General features: G+C 46.7%; 1 protein-coding gene across 4 annotated transcripts in view; it reads left to right on the top strand.

Moving 5' to 3' along the window:
- The window catches only part of BTD (biotinidase), a 42526-nt gene that overhangs the window by 12464 nt on the left and 12738 nt on the right, over window positions 1-17324 (top strand). For all 4 annotated transcript variants that reach the window (XM_043874338.1, XM_043874337.1, XM_043874339.1 and 1 more), the window contains exon 2: window positions 13277-13547. In XM_043874338.1, coding sequence (XP_043730273.1) covers window positions 13293-13547 — 255 coding nt within the window. In that variant the 5' untranslated portion in view covers window positions 13277-13292. The remainder of the gene's footprint in view (window positions 1-13276; window positions 13548-17324) is intronic.

Genomic DNA, 17324 nt, shown 5'->3' with positions numbered 1-17324 from the left:
ATTTTCCTGCCACTAGGTTTATTCTTGGCCTTTTTCTCTTTTTTATAAATTATGAAATCAGTTTATCGAGTTCCATGAAATACTCTGAGATTCTAATTGGAATTACATTGTTCATAAATTAACTTGGATAGAACAGTATCTTTATATTGAGTCTGTTTTCTTTTTTGTTGTTGTTGTTCTTATATCTTTTATATTTTGTATTTTTTAACATTCCTAAATTATTTTTAAGTATTTTGGAAAGGTTCTATTCCATTTATAGTTATTATAAAGTATTAGCTATGTTCCCTCTGCTGTACAATAAATCCTTGTAACTTACTTTGTACATAATAGTTTGTACCACTTAATGCCCCCTCCTTCTTCACTCTCTCCACCAGTAACCACTACTTTGTTCTCTATCTCTGTGAGTCTGCTTCTTTTTTGTTACATTTGCTAGTTTTTTATATTTTTTAGATTGCACATATAAGGTATTTCATTCTTTTATATGGCTGAGTAGTATTCCTTTGTGTGTGTCTTCCCTATCCATTCATCTATTGCCTGATACTTACATTGGTTCCAAATCTTAGCCATTGTAAGTAGTGCTGCTGTAAACATTAGGGTGCACGTGTCCTTGCGAATTAGCACTTTATATATATATATATATATATATATATATACACCCAGGAGTGCAATGGCTGGATCACTTGTTAGTTTTATTTTTATTTTTTGAGGAAGCTCCCTACTGTTTTCCTCAGGGGCTGCACCAATTGACATTCCTGCCAACAGTGTGCAAGGGCTCCTTTTCTCCACATTCTCATCAGCATTTGTTACTTGCATTCTTTTTGATGCTAGCCATTCTGATAGGTATGAGGTGATATCTTATTGTGGTTTTGATTTGCATTTTCCTGATGTTTAGTAATGTTGAACATCTTTTCAGGTGCCTGTTGACCACCTGCATTTTTCCTTTGCGAATACTTCTTCTTTTCCTTATCTTATTGCACTGGCTAAGACCTCCAGTACAGTATAGATAAGAAGCACTGATATGTGACATTTTGATTTCCTTTAATGTATTAATGTGGTAAATTGAGTTGATATGCTTTCTCGTGTTAAACGATTCATCATTCTTGTGATAAATCCTACTTGGTCATGATGATTTTCTTCTCAAACATTGCTTAACTAAGTTTGCTATTATTTTTATTTAGGCTTCCTGCATTTATGTTTAAGAATGAGAGTCAACCATTATTTTCCTTTCTTGAACTATCCTTATCTAGCTTGGGTATCAAAGTTATACTGTCCTTTTAAAAGTTTTAGAATAGTTTGTATACAATATGTATGTTTAAATATGTTTGTATAAAAAAGTTACAGTATGTATCTTTAGTTGGATGTTTGGGAGAATTCCACTGAAAAATATACCAGGATTGGTGCTTTTAGAGAGAGTCTTTGATAATTTAATTTTTTCTAGGGAAATTGGTCTGCTTCATTTTCCTATCCTTTTTGAACTTGGTTTTGGCAAGTTTTATTTTCCTAAAAAAATTTCCATTATTATCCAGATATCCTTTTAACATATATTTCTTCCAGAGCATCCAGTAATCAGTTGTAAAATCTTCGTTGTAATCACAAGTACATTCCCTTTTAGTTTTTTCATGTACATGTGTGTATTTGTTACTTTTCTCCTCAATCAATCTTGGTGGAGTCTTGTTTATTTCATTAATCCTTTCAAAGAATCTGTTTTTATACCCAAGACTTCTTGGAGAAATGGCCAGTTCCAGCTCTGAGCCAGGAAATGTACACAATAAGTTTTAGTGTTAAATTACAAAGAAGGTATCAAAAACTATTAGATTGATGTCAAGAGGAATTGAGAGCTGACTCAAAAAGGCTACTGTGAGTCAAGGATGAGTTTCTATAATGATAATAATTGCAATGGAAAAAAACCATGAAATATGTTTAAATCCTTGAATTCATAATATTTTTAAAAAATTGGTCACCTTCAGATAATAAGTTACTTATCTTAAAAACTGATTTTAAAAAGAATGAGCAAGAGAATCTAGCACTTATCCTGTCTTTGCTGTATGAACTGTACCATTAGATAACCAAATAATAGATAAAATGTCTATTTATAAAAGGCACTACAATTAATGAAGGAAAATGAAATGATAGAATACCAGCATTTTGCAATTCTAAATGAATAGAAAAAAGCTTTAAGGATTAATGGTTTGTTCTAAGATCATAAAAAGAGAGTCAGACACAAGTCTCATGTTGAAAGAACATACTACCATGCATAGTCATCCCAAAAGGATAGAACCTGAGTTCAATCCAGTCTCTGGATCCAGCTGTCATATTAAAGGATTATTGTCAGTTTATTTGCCATATTTTTAAAATCACCTCTTGGTTGGCAGTTTATCCTATATGTATTTTTTCAAGAAAGACTGATAAAAATAATATTCCCTGAGTTCTTGCATTGTCCAGTCTGTTATCTCTTATTTCTATACTTCAAACACAGTTTGGCATAGAAGAAAACTCTGGGTTTATATTTTCTTCTTCAAAAGGACTCTATGTAGGGTTTACTAGCATTGATGTTATTGTGGCGAAGTCTGAGGAGCGCCTGATTTTGTGCCCTTATAAATGCCCTTGATCATTTTATTTGGCTTTCCAAGTGATTCCCACTTTGTCTTTGAAGGTCAGGAATCTTACTAGATGATGTACTTTTATTGACATTCTGTCTCTTTCTTTCTTTCCTGAGTTTTGGTGTGTCCTTTCAATATGTAAGTTCAAATCTGCTTTTCCTTCTGGAAAGTTTTCTTCAATTACATCTTTAAATAATGTTCCTCTTCCATTATCTATTATTGTATCATTATGTATTATCTATGTGTAACAAATTACCACACATTTAGTAACTTAAAACACAGCGTATTTATTATCTCACAGTTTCAGTGGTCCAGGCGTCTGAGCAAGCTTAACTGCAGCCTTTGAGCAGGACCTCCCAAGGCTACAGTGAAGGTGTCAGCTGGGTTCATAGCCTCTTCCAAGGCTGAGTCCTCTTCCGAGCCCAACTGGTATTTAGAAGAATAATTCCCTTGCAGTGATAGAACTCCTGGTAGCTTTCTTCTTCAAGGACAGGAGAAGAGAAAGTGTCTGACTTCAGGGAAGACACCAGTTTCTTTTTTAAAATCTTTTACCTGATTAGATCAGGCCCACTCAGGATAATCTCTTAAATAACTCAGAATTAGCTGATTTGAGATTTTAATTACATGTGAAATCCATTCACCTGTGTCACATTCTATTGACTGGAAGCAAAGCATAGTTTCTACCTGCATTCAAGGGCAGGGCATCTCCACCGCACATTATTTCCCTTTTCTTTTATGGATTTCCCAATTATGTGCATGTTGGCTCTCATTCACCAGCCCTCCCTATCTGTCATTTCCTCTAGACTCCTTTTCAATTCTACATTTCCATTCATGTTGTTCAGTTTCTCATTCCTGACCCCTTGTCACTTATATTATTTACAGCATTATCAGATTCTTCTGTGCTGTTCTGTACTTTCTTTTTTTTTTCCAAAAATTTAAGTTCATTTTTAAAATTGAGATGTAATTGACATGTTAAATTATGTTAGTTTCAGGTGTACAACATCACGACTTGATATTTGTGTACATTACTAACGATCACCACAGTAAGTCTAGTTAACCTTGTCACTGCACGGAGTTAAAAATATTTTTTATCATGAGAACTTTTAAGATTTACTTTCTTAGCAACTTTCAGATATACAATACAGTATTATTAACTATAGTCACCATGCTGTACATTACATCCCCAGACTTATTTTGTAACTGGAAGTGTGCCTTAATTTATTTGATGGTTGTTTTTTCCTGCTTCTCTCTTAAGTTCTCCCAAATAACATTTCATTTCCCCACTCTGCATTTTCCTTCTCCGCCTCCTCTCTCTTCTCCTTTCTCTACCCCTCCACCCCCGCCCCATCTCTCTTTTTTCTTCCTTTTAAAAATGATTTTGTGCTTGGTCTTTTTTTATGTTTTTGTCTTATAAACCAATTGTTTGGGGCTTTTTCACTTATGGCAAGATATTTGATCACAATGTTTTTGTGCTTTGTGGCAGCTTTCTAGTGAATAATCTTAGTTTGCTTTTCTTATAGGATCTTTTTTAAAGAACTTAATTACTTTATTTATTTATTTTGGCTGCATTGCATGACTTGTGGAATCTTAATGCCTCCACGAGGGATCAAACCTGGGCCCCTCAGCAGTGAAAGCGCAAAGTCCTAACCACTGGACCACTACAGAGGTCCCAGAGCCGGGGTTTCAGATCAGATATTTTAAAGCACAAAAGCCCACATTCTTTACTTCCATAGTATGCTGTCATTTCAACTGGCTTTTTTCTTATTTAAATAACTTCCTAAGATAAAATCCCGGAAGTATACTGTTTGTGATTTATAATACAAATTGTCAAACTTTTTTCCCAATAAGAAATTACTATTTATTATCACTTTACTAGTTTGTCCAAATTTAGTATTTTAAAATAGTACAAGTTAATGTTTATTTTGTACTTAAGTTCAAAGTCTTTCAGAGTGTTCATTTATGATTTGTTTTCTTCTTTAAATCTGTTCTTGTTCCTTGCCTATTTGTGTTATCTTGATGTTTAATTTTGCATGTAAACTTTAAGTTATTGATCTGTTTCTTTTATTATTTTAACTATTTCAGATTTTAGACAGTTGTTTCGTCAAATCTCTGATAGCCTAATTATAATTTATTTTAGTTTTCCTAACATTAATATTTAACTCCTGACTTTGAGTTTGTTTTTGTATATGGTGTAAGGTGTTTAAACTTATTTCCAAATTGTTATTTAAACTTATTTCCAAATTGTTATTCATCCCAATATCACTTATTCAGTCAAACTTTTCCTCTTGTTATTCTGAGTGTGGTGGTATAAAAAGAATGTAGGCATTTGGACAGAATTAATTTGAATTAAATTCTGGTTCTAGATACTGGTCCCTCTCAAGTTTAGGAGTAGCCTCTTTCCCACAAAGAGCCAGACTGTTTCCCGCTGCCTTGCCCTGAGGAATGCAGCACCAGCGAGCTTGGGGAACTTGGACCTTCATGCTGGGAAACCTGCAGCAGTCAGTCGGATGTCTGCCCTCTGTCGGTCTGGATGGCCCAGGGCAATGGGACTTGCGTTAGTAGCCAGGATGTAGCCATGGCTGAGCTGGGACCCTTGCCAGAGGGAAAAAGGCACACAAAAAATTCCCAGTCTATCCAAAGCAGAGCATGCTCAGCGCCTCCAGGAGAACAAAAGCGGAGATGGGAACCAGCTCCCTGCCACGCCGTGAGACGGTCACACTCACCCTGGACTGTGTGCTGCCCTCTGCCTGGCGCCGGGTCACCTACATCTCGCCACCACGCTTGTGCCGAGAGCATCCTCCACCAGCACTCAGGACTGAGGGCATCTGGACCCACTCACCTGCTTTCCGCTGTTCCTCTCTCGGGGAGCTTAGCTGTGCCTCTGTGCTTCGTGCACCCTCCACAGAAGACGGCCTTTGGCAGGTTTTGCTCTAGCCTTTGTTTTACTTTAGCTTTTATTGTTGTTTCATTTACTCTTCCTACTGTCATTCATTCCCGGTGTTTCCGGATTATCCTATTAGGGATTGTTCTTTTGACTTGGGGACCGTGGTTTCCTGGCTGTATTACGCAGTCCGTTGTTCTCCACTGTCTGCATCCAGGGCATCCTCACCATCCTGTTGGCCCTGTGATGTGGGTGTCTCCCTCCCCAGCACGGGGGTGACAAGCCTTGATGTCCTGATCTTTGGCCTATCTTGCCCTTAGGGATATTGTGTCCACCATACAGTTAATTCACAAAGAACCGTTCCATTGTGCCCACTTCTGAGCACATCTTCCCTGAATGTTTGACCTGTGGTTCTAGAGCATCGTGCTTTCTGTCCGCTGGTTGTGTTTCTCCAGGTCCGGCCTTCAGGGCCTCATTCTCTACAAGCTGCTTCTTCTGACCACTCTGATTGAAAGAAGTCCAACACAGAAATGGAGGGGGAAACGGTTCTCAAGGGCTTTGAAAGACAGTTCTTTGCTAATACCATAGAGACTTATTTCAGAGACCTTGACGATAGTTCCAGAGGGCTGGGAAGGTGAAGCCCAGCCTGAAGTTATAGATGTCCCAGAAGAGCAGGGTCACTACAAGCGCCCCCACTGTTCCGCTGTCCCAAGACCAGTGGAGAGTGAGGATGCACGGCTGCCCTGAGCTCTCCCTGCTCCCTTGGCTGAAGTCTGTGAACCACAGTTTAAGACTTCTCAGCAATTCATTTTTGGTTCCCAAAGATGACAGATAAGTTTTTGAAAAGAAATCTGGTACATTTTTGCAGAATATAGCTGGAAGGTTTTTCAGATTATCTATTTATTTATGAATGTATACTATTTATAGATTTTTTAAATTAAAAATTAAATTTTATTTAAATTTATAAATATATCATTTATTTTATTGTATTTCTACATATTTCTTTATTCATCTTGTGAAATTACCAAATGGAGTATCTATTACCCCTGTTTTATTCCTTTAAAATCAGGACCTTTATGACATGTGAAAATCAGCAACAATCTGGTTCTACTGTGATGTTCCTGTTGAAGCAAAGACAAGCTCTGAATCCTTTAACTGACCTGGATCAGATTGTTTTAGGGACCTCCCCGCCTCCAATTTGATTGTTTACTTTGCTGCTCATTTTCAGTTATATGGTGGAAGCACTCTGAAATCTGCCCACATTCTCTCAGCCCTGTTGGAGAGGCACCTGAGAAATAAAGGTAATGGTTCTGGCTCACATTTTTCTTTGACATGAGCAGAAGACAGAGACAGAATGGACCTGCCTTTACCCTCCAGCCCAGCGGTTCTCCAGGTGACCCAGGCTAGGCGCGTCAGCACCACCATCACCCAGGAACTTGTTAGAAAAATGCATATTTTTGGGCCGTACCCCAGACCTTCTGAGTTAAAACTCCCAGGAACAGGGCCTTGGGAGCTTCATGTTCAGGCCCTGTTGGTGTCCCAGCATCAGGCCCATATTTGAGAACCCCTGCTCTGGTCTGACTACCTAGATGCTCTCGTGGGAGGGTGCTGTGAATTTCTGTCGAATTCTGCTGCAGATGCATTGAAGACACTGCCGTGGCCTTTGAAGTTCTGTTACATTACGTACGCTTGTCTTGAATGTGCGCTGGGAGGCTGGACCGGGAGCCAGGAGAGCTGCTTTCTCTATTGTCACCATTAACTGGTCCTGGAGGACTCCCTCACCAGGAAAGTGGAATTTTACCATCTGCCTTTCTTGCTTTGTGTGACAGGAAGATAAAATGAAACAGTGGATGTTAAAATGGTTTGAAAATGTTAGCATGCAACGTGAAATGTGAGGCGGCGTCCGTATGAAAGAGTGCCTGTAGAGCTTTGCCTCGACCAGATTTCCCTGTGAACAGTCTTGTGCATCTGCAGGGGGCCGTGTTGCTTTGCACACCCACTCACAGCTGTTAGAAATCACAGCTAACTTGGCACCTGTGAATACAGAAGCGGCAAATAGGTCCTAGGAACATGACAGAGTTAAAAAAAAAAAAATAGCTTTCATGAGACCCCAATCTTGGAAAATCAAATGCTTTCTAGTTTTTTCACTGTAAAGGGGGTAAGTGAAATGTTAGAAATGAAAGGGAGAAGGAAAGGAGGGGGAAGAATACCCGTTTACTTCTTAAGAAGGCCCCAGTCTCGTGGGATTCGCGTCGACGGTGGTACCCAGTTTGCCCACAGGGTGGCAGCCGCCTCACGGCTCCTCACAGCTTAGCCTCACGGACCCTCTTCTCCCTCCGCACAACAGAGTGGGGGGAAAAGAGGCTTCTTCCATTTATTCAGTACCCGCGCATTTCAGCAGGTGGTTTTGTCTTCAGTTATAGAGATAATATCCCATTTGAGAAAAAGAAAGGTGACCCTATTTCAGTTAAAGTGATCTGTGATTGCTCATTGGGTGTTCCATGAGAAATGACTGTAGTGGACAGAAAGGGGTCCCAGTCCAAGGCCTGGCCCGTGGGTCCCTCTCTTGTTTGGTGAGAACAGCTGGACTGTTTTTTAGGAGAAATCATGACCTACCAGTTCAGCCTCAAAGTTTCTGGTAGTTTACTCACTGTCCCATGTGCATTCAGCCTTGAACCCCAGCACCACCCTCAGTGGCCCCCTGAGTCATTGGAGTCTTGGTGGTGGAAGTTTGCGGGAAACTGCTTGAGCTACAACGCTGTGGGGCTTTACACAGCTCCAGGGCCCGTCAGGGGCCAGCTCGAGAAGGGGAGGCTTTCCGGGTCACGGAGTTCTCCTTGGGGTTTCTTTAAATTCAGATTATATAAATTAGATGGAGATGGGCATTCTTTCTTTTTTTTTTTCTAATCGAAGGATAATTGCTTTACAGAATTTTGCTGTTTTCTGTCAAACCTCAACATGAACCAGCCATAGGCATTATTTCTTTAAAAAATTCTTTTTCTTTAATTTTCTATTGGAGTATAGCTGATTAGCAATGTTGTGATGGTTTCAGGAGGACAGCAAAGGGCCTGAGCCATACACATACATGTATCCCTTCTCCCCCAAACTCCCCTCCCAGCCAGGCTGCCACATAACATGGAGCAGAGTTCTCTGTGCTGGTCCGCAGGTCCTTGTCGGTTCTCCATTTAAAATACAGCAGCGTGTCCATGTCCATCCCAAACTCCCTAACTGTTCCTTCCCTCCATCCTCCCACCCCCATTTCCCGCAACCATAAGTTCTCATAGTTTGTATGTTTCTGTTTTGTAAATAAATTCATTTATATCATTTCTTTTTAGATTTTGCTTATAAGGGATGTCCTATTTCTCCTCTGTCTGACTTACGAGATGCTCGTACTTACTTATGTAAATGGACTTAGGGAAATCACAAAATTCATGAGAATGGGTTTAAAACTATTTAGAGCTTCACAGTGTTTTTCTTGGAGTCCTGTCGGATACATGTAGAATTGTGTTCCGCTCGTTCCTAATGACTTAGCTGGTCCTGCTTTGTTCCACAGGATGTAACATTTCCTCTGCCAACTCTTCCCGCCTCTTTCCCAATAAGGGGGCTGTTATTCTCCCCGGCAAGTGGAAAGTGACAAGCTCTTTTATTAAAACAATAAGGACACCTATAAATAAAATTTTAAAGGTATATACCCGGCCTCTGAAATTATCTTATTAAGAATACCTTCATAATAATCCTTTCATTTTATTGCAAAAGACACTACTGTAATAGCAAGGCTAGGAAGGAAACACAGCTAATTATCAAAGTGACTCATGTACCAAGGTGGAAAATCCAAGTTCCTTGTGTGAAAAATATCTCGTGATTGACGTGTTCCCAAATTTCCACAAAATCGATTTCCATGTCATGATTTACGGCTTTGATTGCTTTCCCTCGTAGATCGCAGGAACTTTCCAGAGCAGAATGAGCATCCGGGGAGCATGCTTCCTTATGAAATGAGAAGCAGAGGCTTCTGTAGGCAGTGGTCAGATGAGGATGCTGGCGTGAAGGAGTCCGTCCATCCCAGCAGCCGTTTGCTGTCGGGACTGTGAGCGCCCTGGCTCTCCCTGTGGGGCTGCCGGGGGGTCACCGGGGAATTCTGAGCAGAGAAGCTCCTCTGAGCGGCTCACGCTCTACCTGGATCTCCGTGGAGAAGGGGCCGAAGGAGGCGGGACCACTGGGGGCGCTGTCCATCGCCGCCCTCTGACTTCACTTTCTGCCGCCTCCCAGCCCTCTGCTCTCCTGGCTGTTTCTCGAGCCACCCCCGAAGCCCCCACTTGGCGCTTTTAACCAAGCAGCCCTCTGCCTGGAGCCTTCTCCCCCCGGGAGTCCGCAGCCCTCCTCTCGCACCTTCTTCAGATGCCAGGGTCCCGTTGAGCCCTTCCTGGTCTAAAACCTGCCCCCACCCCCACCCCCGGGCCTTCCTGCCCTCTCCCCTGTCTTTATCTTTCCTTCCTATTTATTGCCAACTGCAGCATGAAGTGCAGTCAGCAGGCATTAGCGACGGGATTAATGTCCCGATAAACTCGTCATCAGTTGCAAAGATCTGAGGGTAGAAAGTACATGTAACACGACCAGCTCACCTGGGCCCAGAGCACTCACGTTAGTCTGCAGGAGGACAGAACCCTCTAACCCCAGGCCTAGTTTATCACGAAGGGTGGAACGTCTCCTGGGGTTTCTGGAACACCGGGCTGGAAGGGAGAAACAGGACAGTGTGGGTGCAGACGGTTGTCGGAGCGCAGGTCGTTCAGCCTCGTGATCTTGCGGCCGAGTCTGCCCTGCGCGGGGTGAGAGGGGGGGTTGCCAGGCAGGCCCCCCTTCTGAATCCCCAGCACAGTGTCCGCTGAAAGCATGCGGCTTTTGCGGCATGTAAAGTCACGAGTGAGGGACCCTCTGTGTAGATTGTGGCAGATACATGGCGGGGGGGGGGGGGGTCCACTCGAAAGGGCTGGCACAGGCAGGCGTGAGGCGGACGTTGAAGGGAGTGCCCGCTGGCCGTGCCATCCCCCCGCCGGCTCGCGGGCACCTGACGCCGTCAGTGACGCCGCCACGCCGGGCCCTTCCCGGAGTCTCGTCTCTCGTCAGATGCCTAGGATGGAAGGAGGCTCGTAGCTCGCTCTTAAGACGGAACACAGGCCTCCAGCCACCTCCGTGTTTAGGGTCTTGGCCCTGCCCAGCTCTGCAGGAGGGTCAGCTGCTGGACGGCCAGACACCTCCAGCCTCCCAGGGCCCAGTTATTCCCAGGGAGCCCCCCGCCCCTCAGCCACGGGCATGGCTCCCGAGCCAACTCCGGGCCACCTCGCATCCTGGCCGCACCCCAGCCCTGCCTTTCAGAGCTCCTGCCGCATGAAGAATTCGGTGAAAATGTCCGCGATGGCACCACTCCACAGCAGGGACACACCATGGTGCCTATTTTTACTCGAATGACTCACTCTCTGCCGCCTCCTTAGGCTTCCTTCCTTTGGAGCGTGACTACCTGGCTGAATCTGCCTAACCGCTCATTCCTGACTGACCTCTCTTCACGCAGAAACGATGGCCACTCACAGCCCCTCTGCCAGGCTCCTTTTGTAAAGAATCTCAATTTATTTTCTCAAAATAGAAAGAAAGGTGATACCGTGCCGGCTCCGCCAGTTCCTGGCTTCGCCGGCTCGCCGTCCCTGAGACGTAAGCAGAGGTTCTGCCTCCCCGCAGCAGGGGTGGGCAGCTCTTAGCTGCGAAAGGAGGGGCCTGCAAACAGCACCCTTGCTCCGGGGCCTCCTGACCGGCCCCCACCCGGCCCCATCACGGCCTTGTTTCCCTCCCTCTTAGGGAGAGACCTGGGTTCGATCCCTGGGTCGTGAAGATCCCCTGGAGAAGGGGACGGCTACCCACTCCAGTGTTCTGGCCTGGAGAATTCCATGGACCCTCTAGTCCATTGGGTCACAAAGAGTCGGACACGACTGAGCGACTTTCACTCACTCACTCAGGGAGCCCATGGCCTTACATTGTGAATATGACTTTGAAGATGAAAGTTCCCCCCCCCCCCCCCCCCCCCCCCGCCCCGCCCAAACAACTCTCCATTATCATCATTCTGAAACTACAGCTGGAATGTTAAACAGATTTTTGAGACTTTAAAAATTATTCCTTGCTGGTCTTCAGAAACAAAACTCAAATAAGAACGCTTATCAATTGCACTTCTGTTTCTGCTGAAAAGCTCCTGACCGCCCGCTCAAAGGCCCCTTGTTCTGATCTCCCGGACGCTGCTCACAGGGGCCCAGACGGCGGCGGTGTGCGCGGGGCCTGGCATTCGGGTGGACCCTTTATTTCCTGGGGAAGAAGGGGCAGTTTGCGAGGGGCCGGGACAGGGCAGGGAAGGCGTGCCGCCTGGCTGGAGAAGTCTCTGAGTTCATGGGGGTTCTGACGGAACACCCGGAGGAGCCCAGGGTCCACCGCTGAAAATAGTTACGGTTGCTTTTGTTTTTGGAACTTTTGCAAGAAAAAGAAATGTGCGGCGCCTGGAGAGTCTGGTTTTGGAATGCAAGCACGGGGGCTCTGAGTCAGACCTGGGCGGGACATCATTTTCTCGTTAAGGAGCAGAATATGGTTTCTCGATCCGTTTCTGCCGTCTTGGTGTTTAGCTGGATTCCTGGGTGGTTGGTCAGCCTGGGCACATCTCCACGGAGCACGGGGCCCAGCCTTGGCCCACCCGGCAAATCTGTGTGCCAGGGGAGGGGCTTTGGCTGCCAGGCCAGGTCGATTTTCAAGGCAGAACTGTGTGTAAAAACGCCCAGTGACACATAACTATTAAAAAGTAAAATTCCTGTTCCTGGGGGGGAAAAGGCACACACAGAAGTGTCGTTGTAAGTGATACGATTTACTTCTGATCTCTTACAGCTGGGGCTAGAAAGCTGAGTTTCCTTTCCAGAAAATTCTCGTTTATTTTCTAGAAAGTTGCATTTTATTACTGCGGAAGGATTTTAATTTCCAAATGAGTATGCTTTTCTTTTTTTTTTTTTTAAACCAGGAGTTTTGGAAATCCCAGAGACAGAGGTAGAAAAAGTCACGGTGTATGATGGCAATTCTCAAGTTGCCATCAAGGCAAGACTCCCTCAAGGGGTGGGGGGCGTCATTCTGTGGTGGCAGGCTTCTTTTAGCCCGTCTGCAAACTGACGTTTAAGTAGAAGTGGGCCGTTTCCCTGCACCAAGTTAAAGACTGTTGTGCTGGCTAAGGTGAGGCTTATATATAAGCCTTTATATAAGTATATAAATATCCACTAGTAACCAAAGAAAGGCAGGGAGAGTTATGATGCATCAGGTTTTATGTCTAGGGTAGCCAAGATGTACTTTGAGCACCACGACCATCACAGCCGGTGTGGACGGTTGACCTGCAGTGTGTGTGTGCGTATGGAGGGCAGGCTGTGGGGTGCGGGGTATGTCACAGAATTATGTAAAACCATTAGAATAGTTGTGATTGCCTGAATCTGAAGCGTGCAGCCAGAAGAGTCCTGCTGGGGAAGCAATTGCAGCGAGCACTGGGTCTGTTTTGGAAATGTTCTGAACCAGAGGGTTAACACAGTGAGCTGTTTTATTAAAGGGCCCTCGCTCCGTGTTTGGGGAGAAACACACACCCTTTTATTAAGAGCGTGAAGCAAACCCTTTGAGCTGCAGCGTCCCAGCGGGCATGTCTAGTTGCTGGGAATAATAAATTGCAGCTATGGAAGTCCCGGTCCTGGCAGGACTCTGGACTCAGCTGTCCTCTCCTCGCCCCTTCCCCTTCTAGACTGACCAGCGGCGCCATGTCCAGAGCCGGCCAGCAGCTGGCCCTTCTCCTGTGCGGCTGGTGCGTGGCTGCGGCTGTCCCGGGGGACCCGGCCGAGGAGGGCTGTCCAGCCGAGCCCCGCCAGGCCGCCCGCTACGTGGCCGCCGTGTACGAGCACCGGTCCTTCCTGAGTCCTGACCCGCTGGCCCTCACCAGCCGCAAGCAGGCCTTGGAGCTCATGCATCGGAACCTCGACGTCTACGAGCAGCAAGTGACGACTGCAGCCCGAAAGGCAAGGCGTGCTCAACAGGGCGGGCTGGCCCCGGGTCGGTGGTCCCCCACAGCCCTTCTGGGAAATCAGACCCAGAGCGCTAAGCTGAAGGAATCAAGTGGCTCAGTTCAGTTCAGTTGCTCAGTCGTGTCCGACTCTTTGTGACCCCATAGACTGCAGCACGCCAGGCCTCCCTGTCCATCACCAACTCCCGGAGTCCACCCAAACCCATGTCCATTGAGTGAGTGTTGCCATCCAACCATCTCATCCTCTGTCATCCCCTTCTCCTCCCGCCTTCATTCTTTCCTAGCATCAGGGTCTTTTCCAATGAGTCAGTTCTTCACATCAGGTGGCCAAAGTATTGGAGCTTCAGCTTCAGCATCAGTCCTTCCAGTGAATATTCAGGACTGGGCCGCATCCGGTGGCTAGAGCCCCGTTACTCAGAGGGTGGTCTGCAGACCAGAAGCATCAGCCTGCCCGCCAGAGCCCGTGAGAAATGCAGAACGCGGGGCCGTCCTAGACCTGCAGAGTCAGAATCTATTATTTTGCAAGATCCCCAGGTGATGCTTCCCCTCCAGCCAGGGTGGGAAGTGCCGAGCCAGGCCCCTGGTTCTCACACATGGGGCTGGTAAACCAACTGGGTATCTGGCGGCTCCCATGCCCACAGAGTGGGCCGGGGTGCAGGCGGGGGCCTTGGCTTTTTTTAAGGCGCCCCCGGTAGGAAGACGGTGCAGAAACACCACAAGGTGACCCGCCTGACGGCCACTCCTGCTCTCAGAGGCTTTCAGAGTCTAACTGAAGCAGGGAGCCGCCCTGGAGCAGGTTTGCTGCCTCCCGACGACGCAGGGGGCTTATTGCTGGTCCCCGTGCCAGACCCCTAGCAGCCTGAGGGCCCAGTCCAGACAGAGCCGAGCCCAGCGGACAGAGTGGACCAGTGCCGCCTCTGCCCGGGAAGGAGGGGGTACCAACTGGAGGGAGGGCTGGGAGGGTAGGACCAGCCGGGCTGCTGAAGGACACCCCGCTCCCGGGGACAGGCGGGGAGCCCCTGGGGGTGGAGCCCCGTGCCTGTGAGGTCGGGCAGACCACCTGCCGAAACAGCCCCCCGCCCCTGCACCCTGCCCGGCCAGGCACTGGCCCTCGCTGCGTTCTGACATGCGGCCTGTAGCACAGGTACGTGGAACACACTAATGTTGGAAGGGCGCCTAAAGGCCGCATCCAGCTGCTTCTGATGGGTGACCCTGCTCCTCTGTTCCCAACCCGACGGCCAGCCCTGGACACCACCAGGGGCCCAGGGCTCACCGTCCACTTGAGGACGGTGGGAACTCCTGGCAAAGAGCTTCCTTTCCATAAGCAACTGTCAGCCTCCCTGCCACTGCCGCCCATCGCCCTGTCCTCCAAAGCCCAACAGGACAGACTGAACCCCCTCCCACCCATGCTGCCTTCTCCAGATCGCAGCCTGGCTGTCACAGCCGGGATCTCCCCTCAGGCCCATCGGGATCTGTCCCCAGGCCCATTGGGGATCACTCCCCAGGCCCACTGGGGATTTGTCTCAAGGCCCATCGGGGATCTGTCCCAAGGCCCATCGGGACCTCTCCCCAGGCCGATCGAGATCTCTCCCCAGGCCCATCGGGATCTCCCCCAGGCCCACTGGGGATCTGCTCCCAGGCCCATCCACAGCTCCTGGAGAGAGGCAGTTCCAGCCCTTCCCCCAAGGCTTCCTGGGTTACCTCATACCCTGCGCTGCGCACAGCTCTGTCGAGGGCAGGACGGAGCAGACCTGTCACCATTCTCAGTCTAAGTGTTGTCCCCAGGCAAAAAGCTTTTCACAGTTACATCTCGCTGTGGGCTCGCCAGGCTCTTGCTGTCAGTCACAGCCCCCGAGCCCTTTTCGCACAGACACACACACTGCCATGACCATGCCATCCTTGTAAGGGTAATTGATTTAACCTGATAGCAAAGCCTCCCATTTATGCCATTAAACTTCATCGTTCCAGCCTGTTGGGCTATTTGGGGATCTGTACGGCCATCCTGCGTATCAGTTACCATCACGTCATTCACACCTCCCGGACACACCTTGTTTGCATCTGCCCTGACCCAGGCCATGCCCCAAGGCCCTCTCCTGACACAGATCCATTCTCTGCACGCAGGCATAGGCTTGCACGGTGCTGAAATGTCACCCCTTACCCTACATCCTGTCCACAAAACCACGCTGAGACATTTGGCAGATGCCACACTGAAACCCAGAGTCCGTGACTGAAGTATTCCTGCCTTTTCATCACCTGCCCCCAAACGAAACATGTAAAGTGTTTTGTTAAGTGTATGCTTCCCTCATAGCTCAGTTGGTAAATCATCTGCCTGCAATGCAGGAGACCCGGGTTCGATTCCTGGGTCGGGAAGATCCCCTGGAGAAGGAAATGGCAACCCACTCCAATATTCTTGCCTGGAGAATCCCATGGACGGAGGAGCGTGGTAGGCTACAGTCCATGGGGTCACAAAGAGTCAGACACGAATCACCACCACCACACTGGCTGCAGACATCATTCCAGCTCTACTTGTGGTCCAGGAGCAGAGATGAAGCTGTTGATCTGGTCATTTTTAGGGCTTACAGACATCTTAGTTCCTCTACGTGGTTATATGTGTTAAAGTCACCTCTAAGACAGGTTGATACCAAGCGTGTGTCAACGTTTTGTATCAAAAATGCTATAAGGGCAGTGGTTCCTGCAGGCCAACTGAAAGAGTTCTCTCTTGACAGAGGCATTTACAGTGAAGAAAAGGAGTCATGCTTAAAGATATCAGGCTGGGAGTTCACCTGGGTTGGCACTCAGAATTCCTCAGGAGTTCTTGGGCTCACTGGTCTATCAGAAAACTGGTCAAGCCCTTTGTCAGGCATGCAAAGTGCTTCCTAGAAGGTATCAGACCCCGAGTTCTGCCTCCGCTCCAGTCTGAGTCCTCATTCCTGGCAGACGTGTAGTTAGGGAACGCAATTTAACATTAGTAGGTATACATAACTGTTGCTTTCCACAGGTAACCATTCAGTGCTTTCAAAGCTTTGTTTTTAATAAGGGAAAACATTTGTCCAAGTATAATTTGCAAAAAGTTAGAAACGTGACTCTTACCCATAGAGAAGAATGGACATGTGTCAAAGCTTTTGTTTAACTCATTAATAAACCAAGGAACCAGTAAAGTGGTAAAGCTGGCTCAAAAGAGAATTCGAGGAAGAGATGTGAGTGTATCCATCAGTCAGATGAATGTTGAAATGAATCTGCCAATGGATTCAAAACTGGCTACTGCTGTCTTCCGCAGCACTGTGCAGTCATGTCCGACTCTCTGCAACCCCACGGACTGTAGCCCACAGGCTGCTCTGTCCATGGGGATTCTCCAGGCAAGGATACTGGAGTGGGTTGCCATGCCCTTCTCCAGGGGATCTTCCCGACCCAGGGATTTAGCCCAGGTTTCCCGCATTGCAGGTGGATTCTTTAGTCCTACAGGGCAATAAAACATCATGTTGCGGGTGATGTTCTGTTAAATAGCAAAGGCAAACAATGGTACATTCACTAGATAAATGATCCTTGAATGTGCTTGTCAGCCAGTACGCTGCTGTATCGTGGAAAGATATACAAAGAGTGGAGACTGACATTCTTCATCTTGTTTATTTCCAAGTTTGTGATAATTTTCCTTTCTAACGTGCAGTAAGATGACCAAATGCATATTCTGCTGGAGGGAATGAATTTTGCTGTGATCTTTCTGGAAGGCTATTTGGCAACGTATGTTAAGAATTTAAAATTGTTTCCTATGTTT

Source organism: Cervus elaphus, chromosome 19, assembly GCF_910594005.1.
Source record: "Cervus elaphus chromosome 19, mCerEla1.1, whole genome shotgun sequence".
Taxonomy (NCBI): Eukaryota; Metazoa; Chordata; class Mammalia; order Artiodactyla; family Cervidae; genus Cervus; species Cervus elaphus.
The sequence above is the reverse complement of the archived record's forward strand: the minus strand, read 5'-3'. Positions and strand labels throughout refer to the sequence as shown.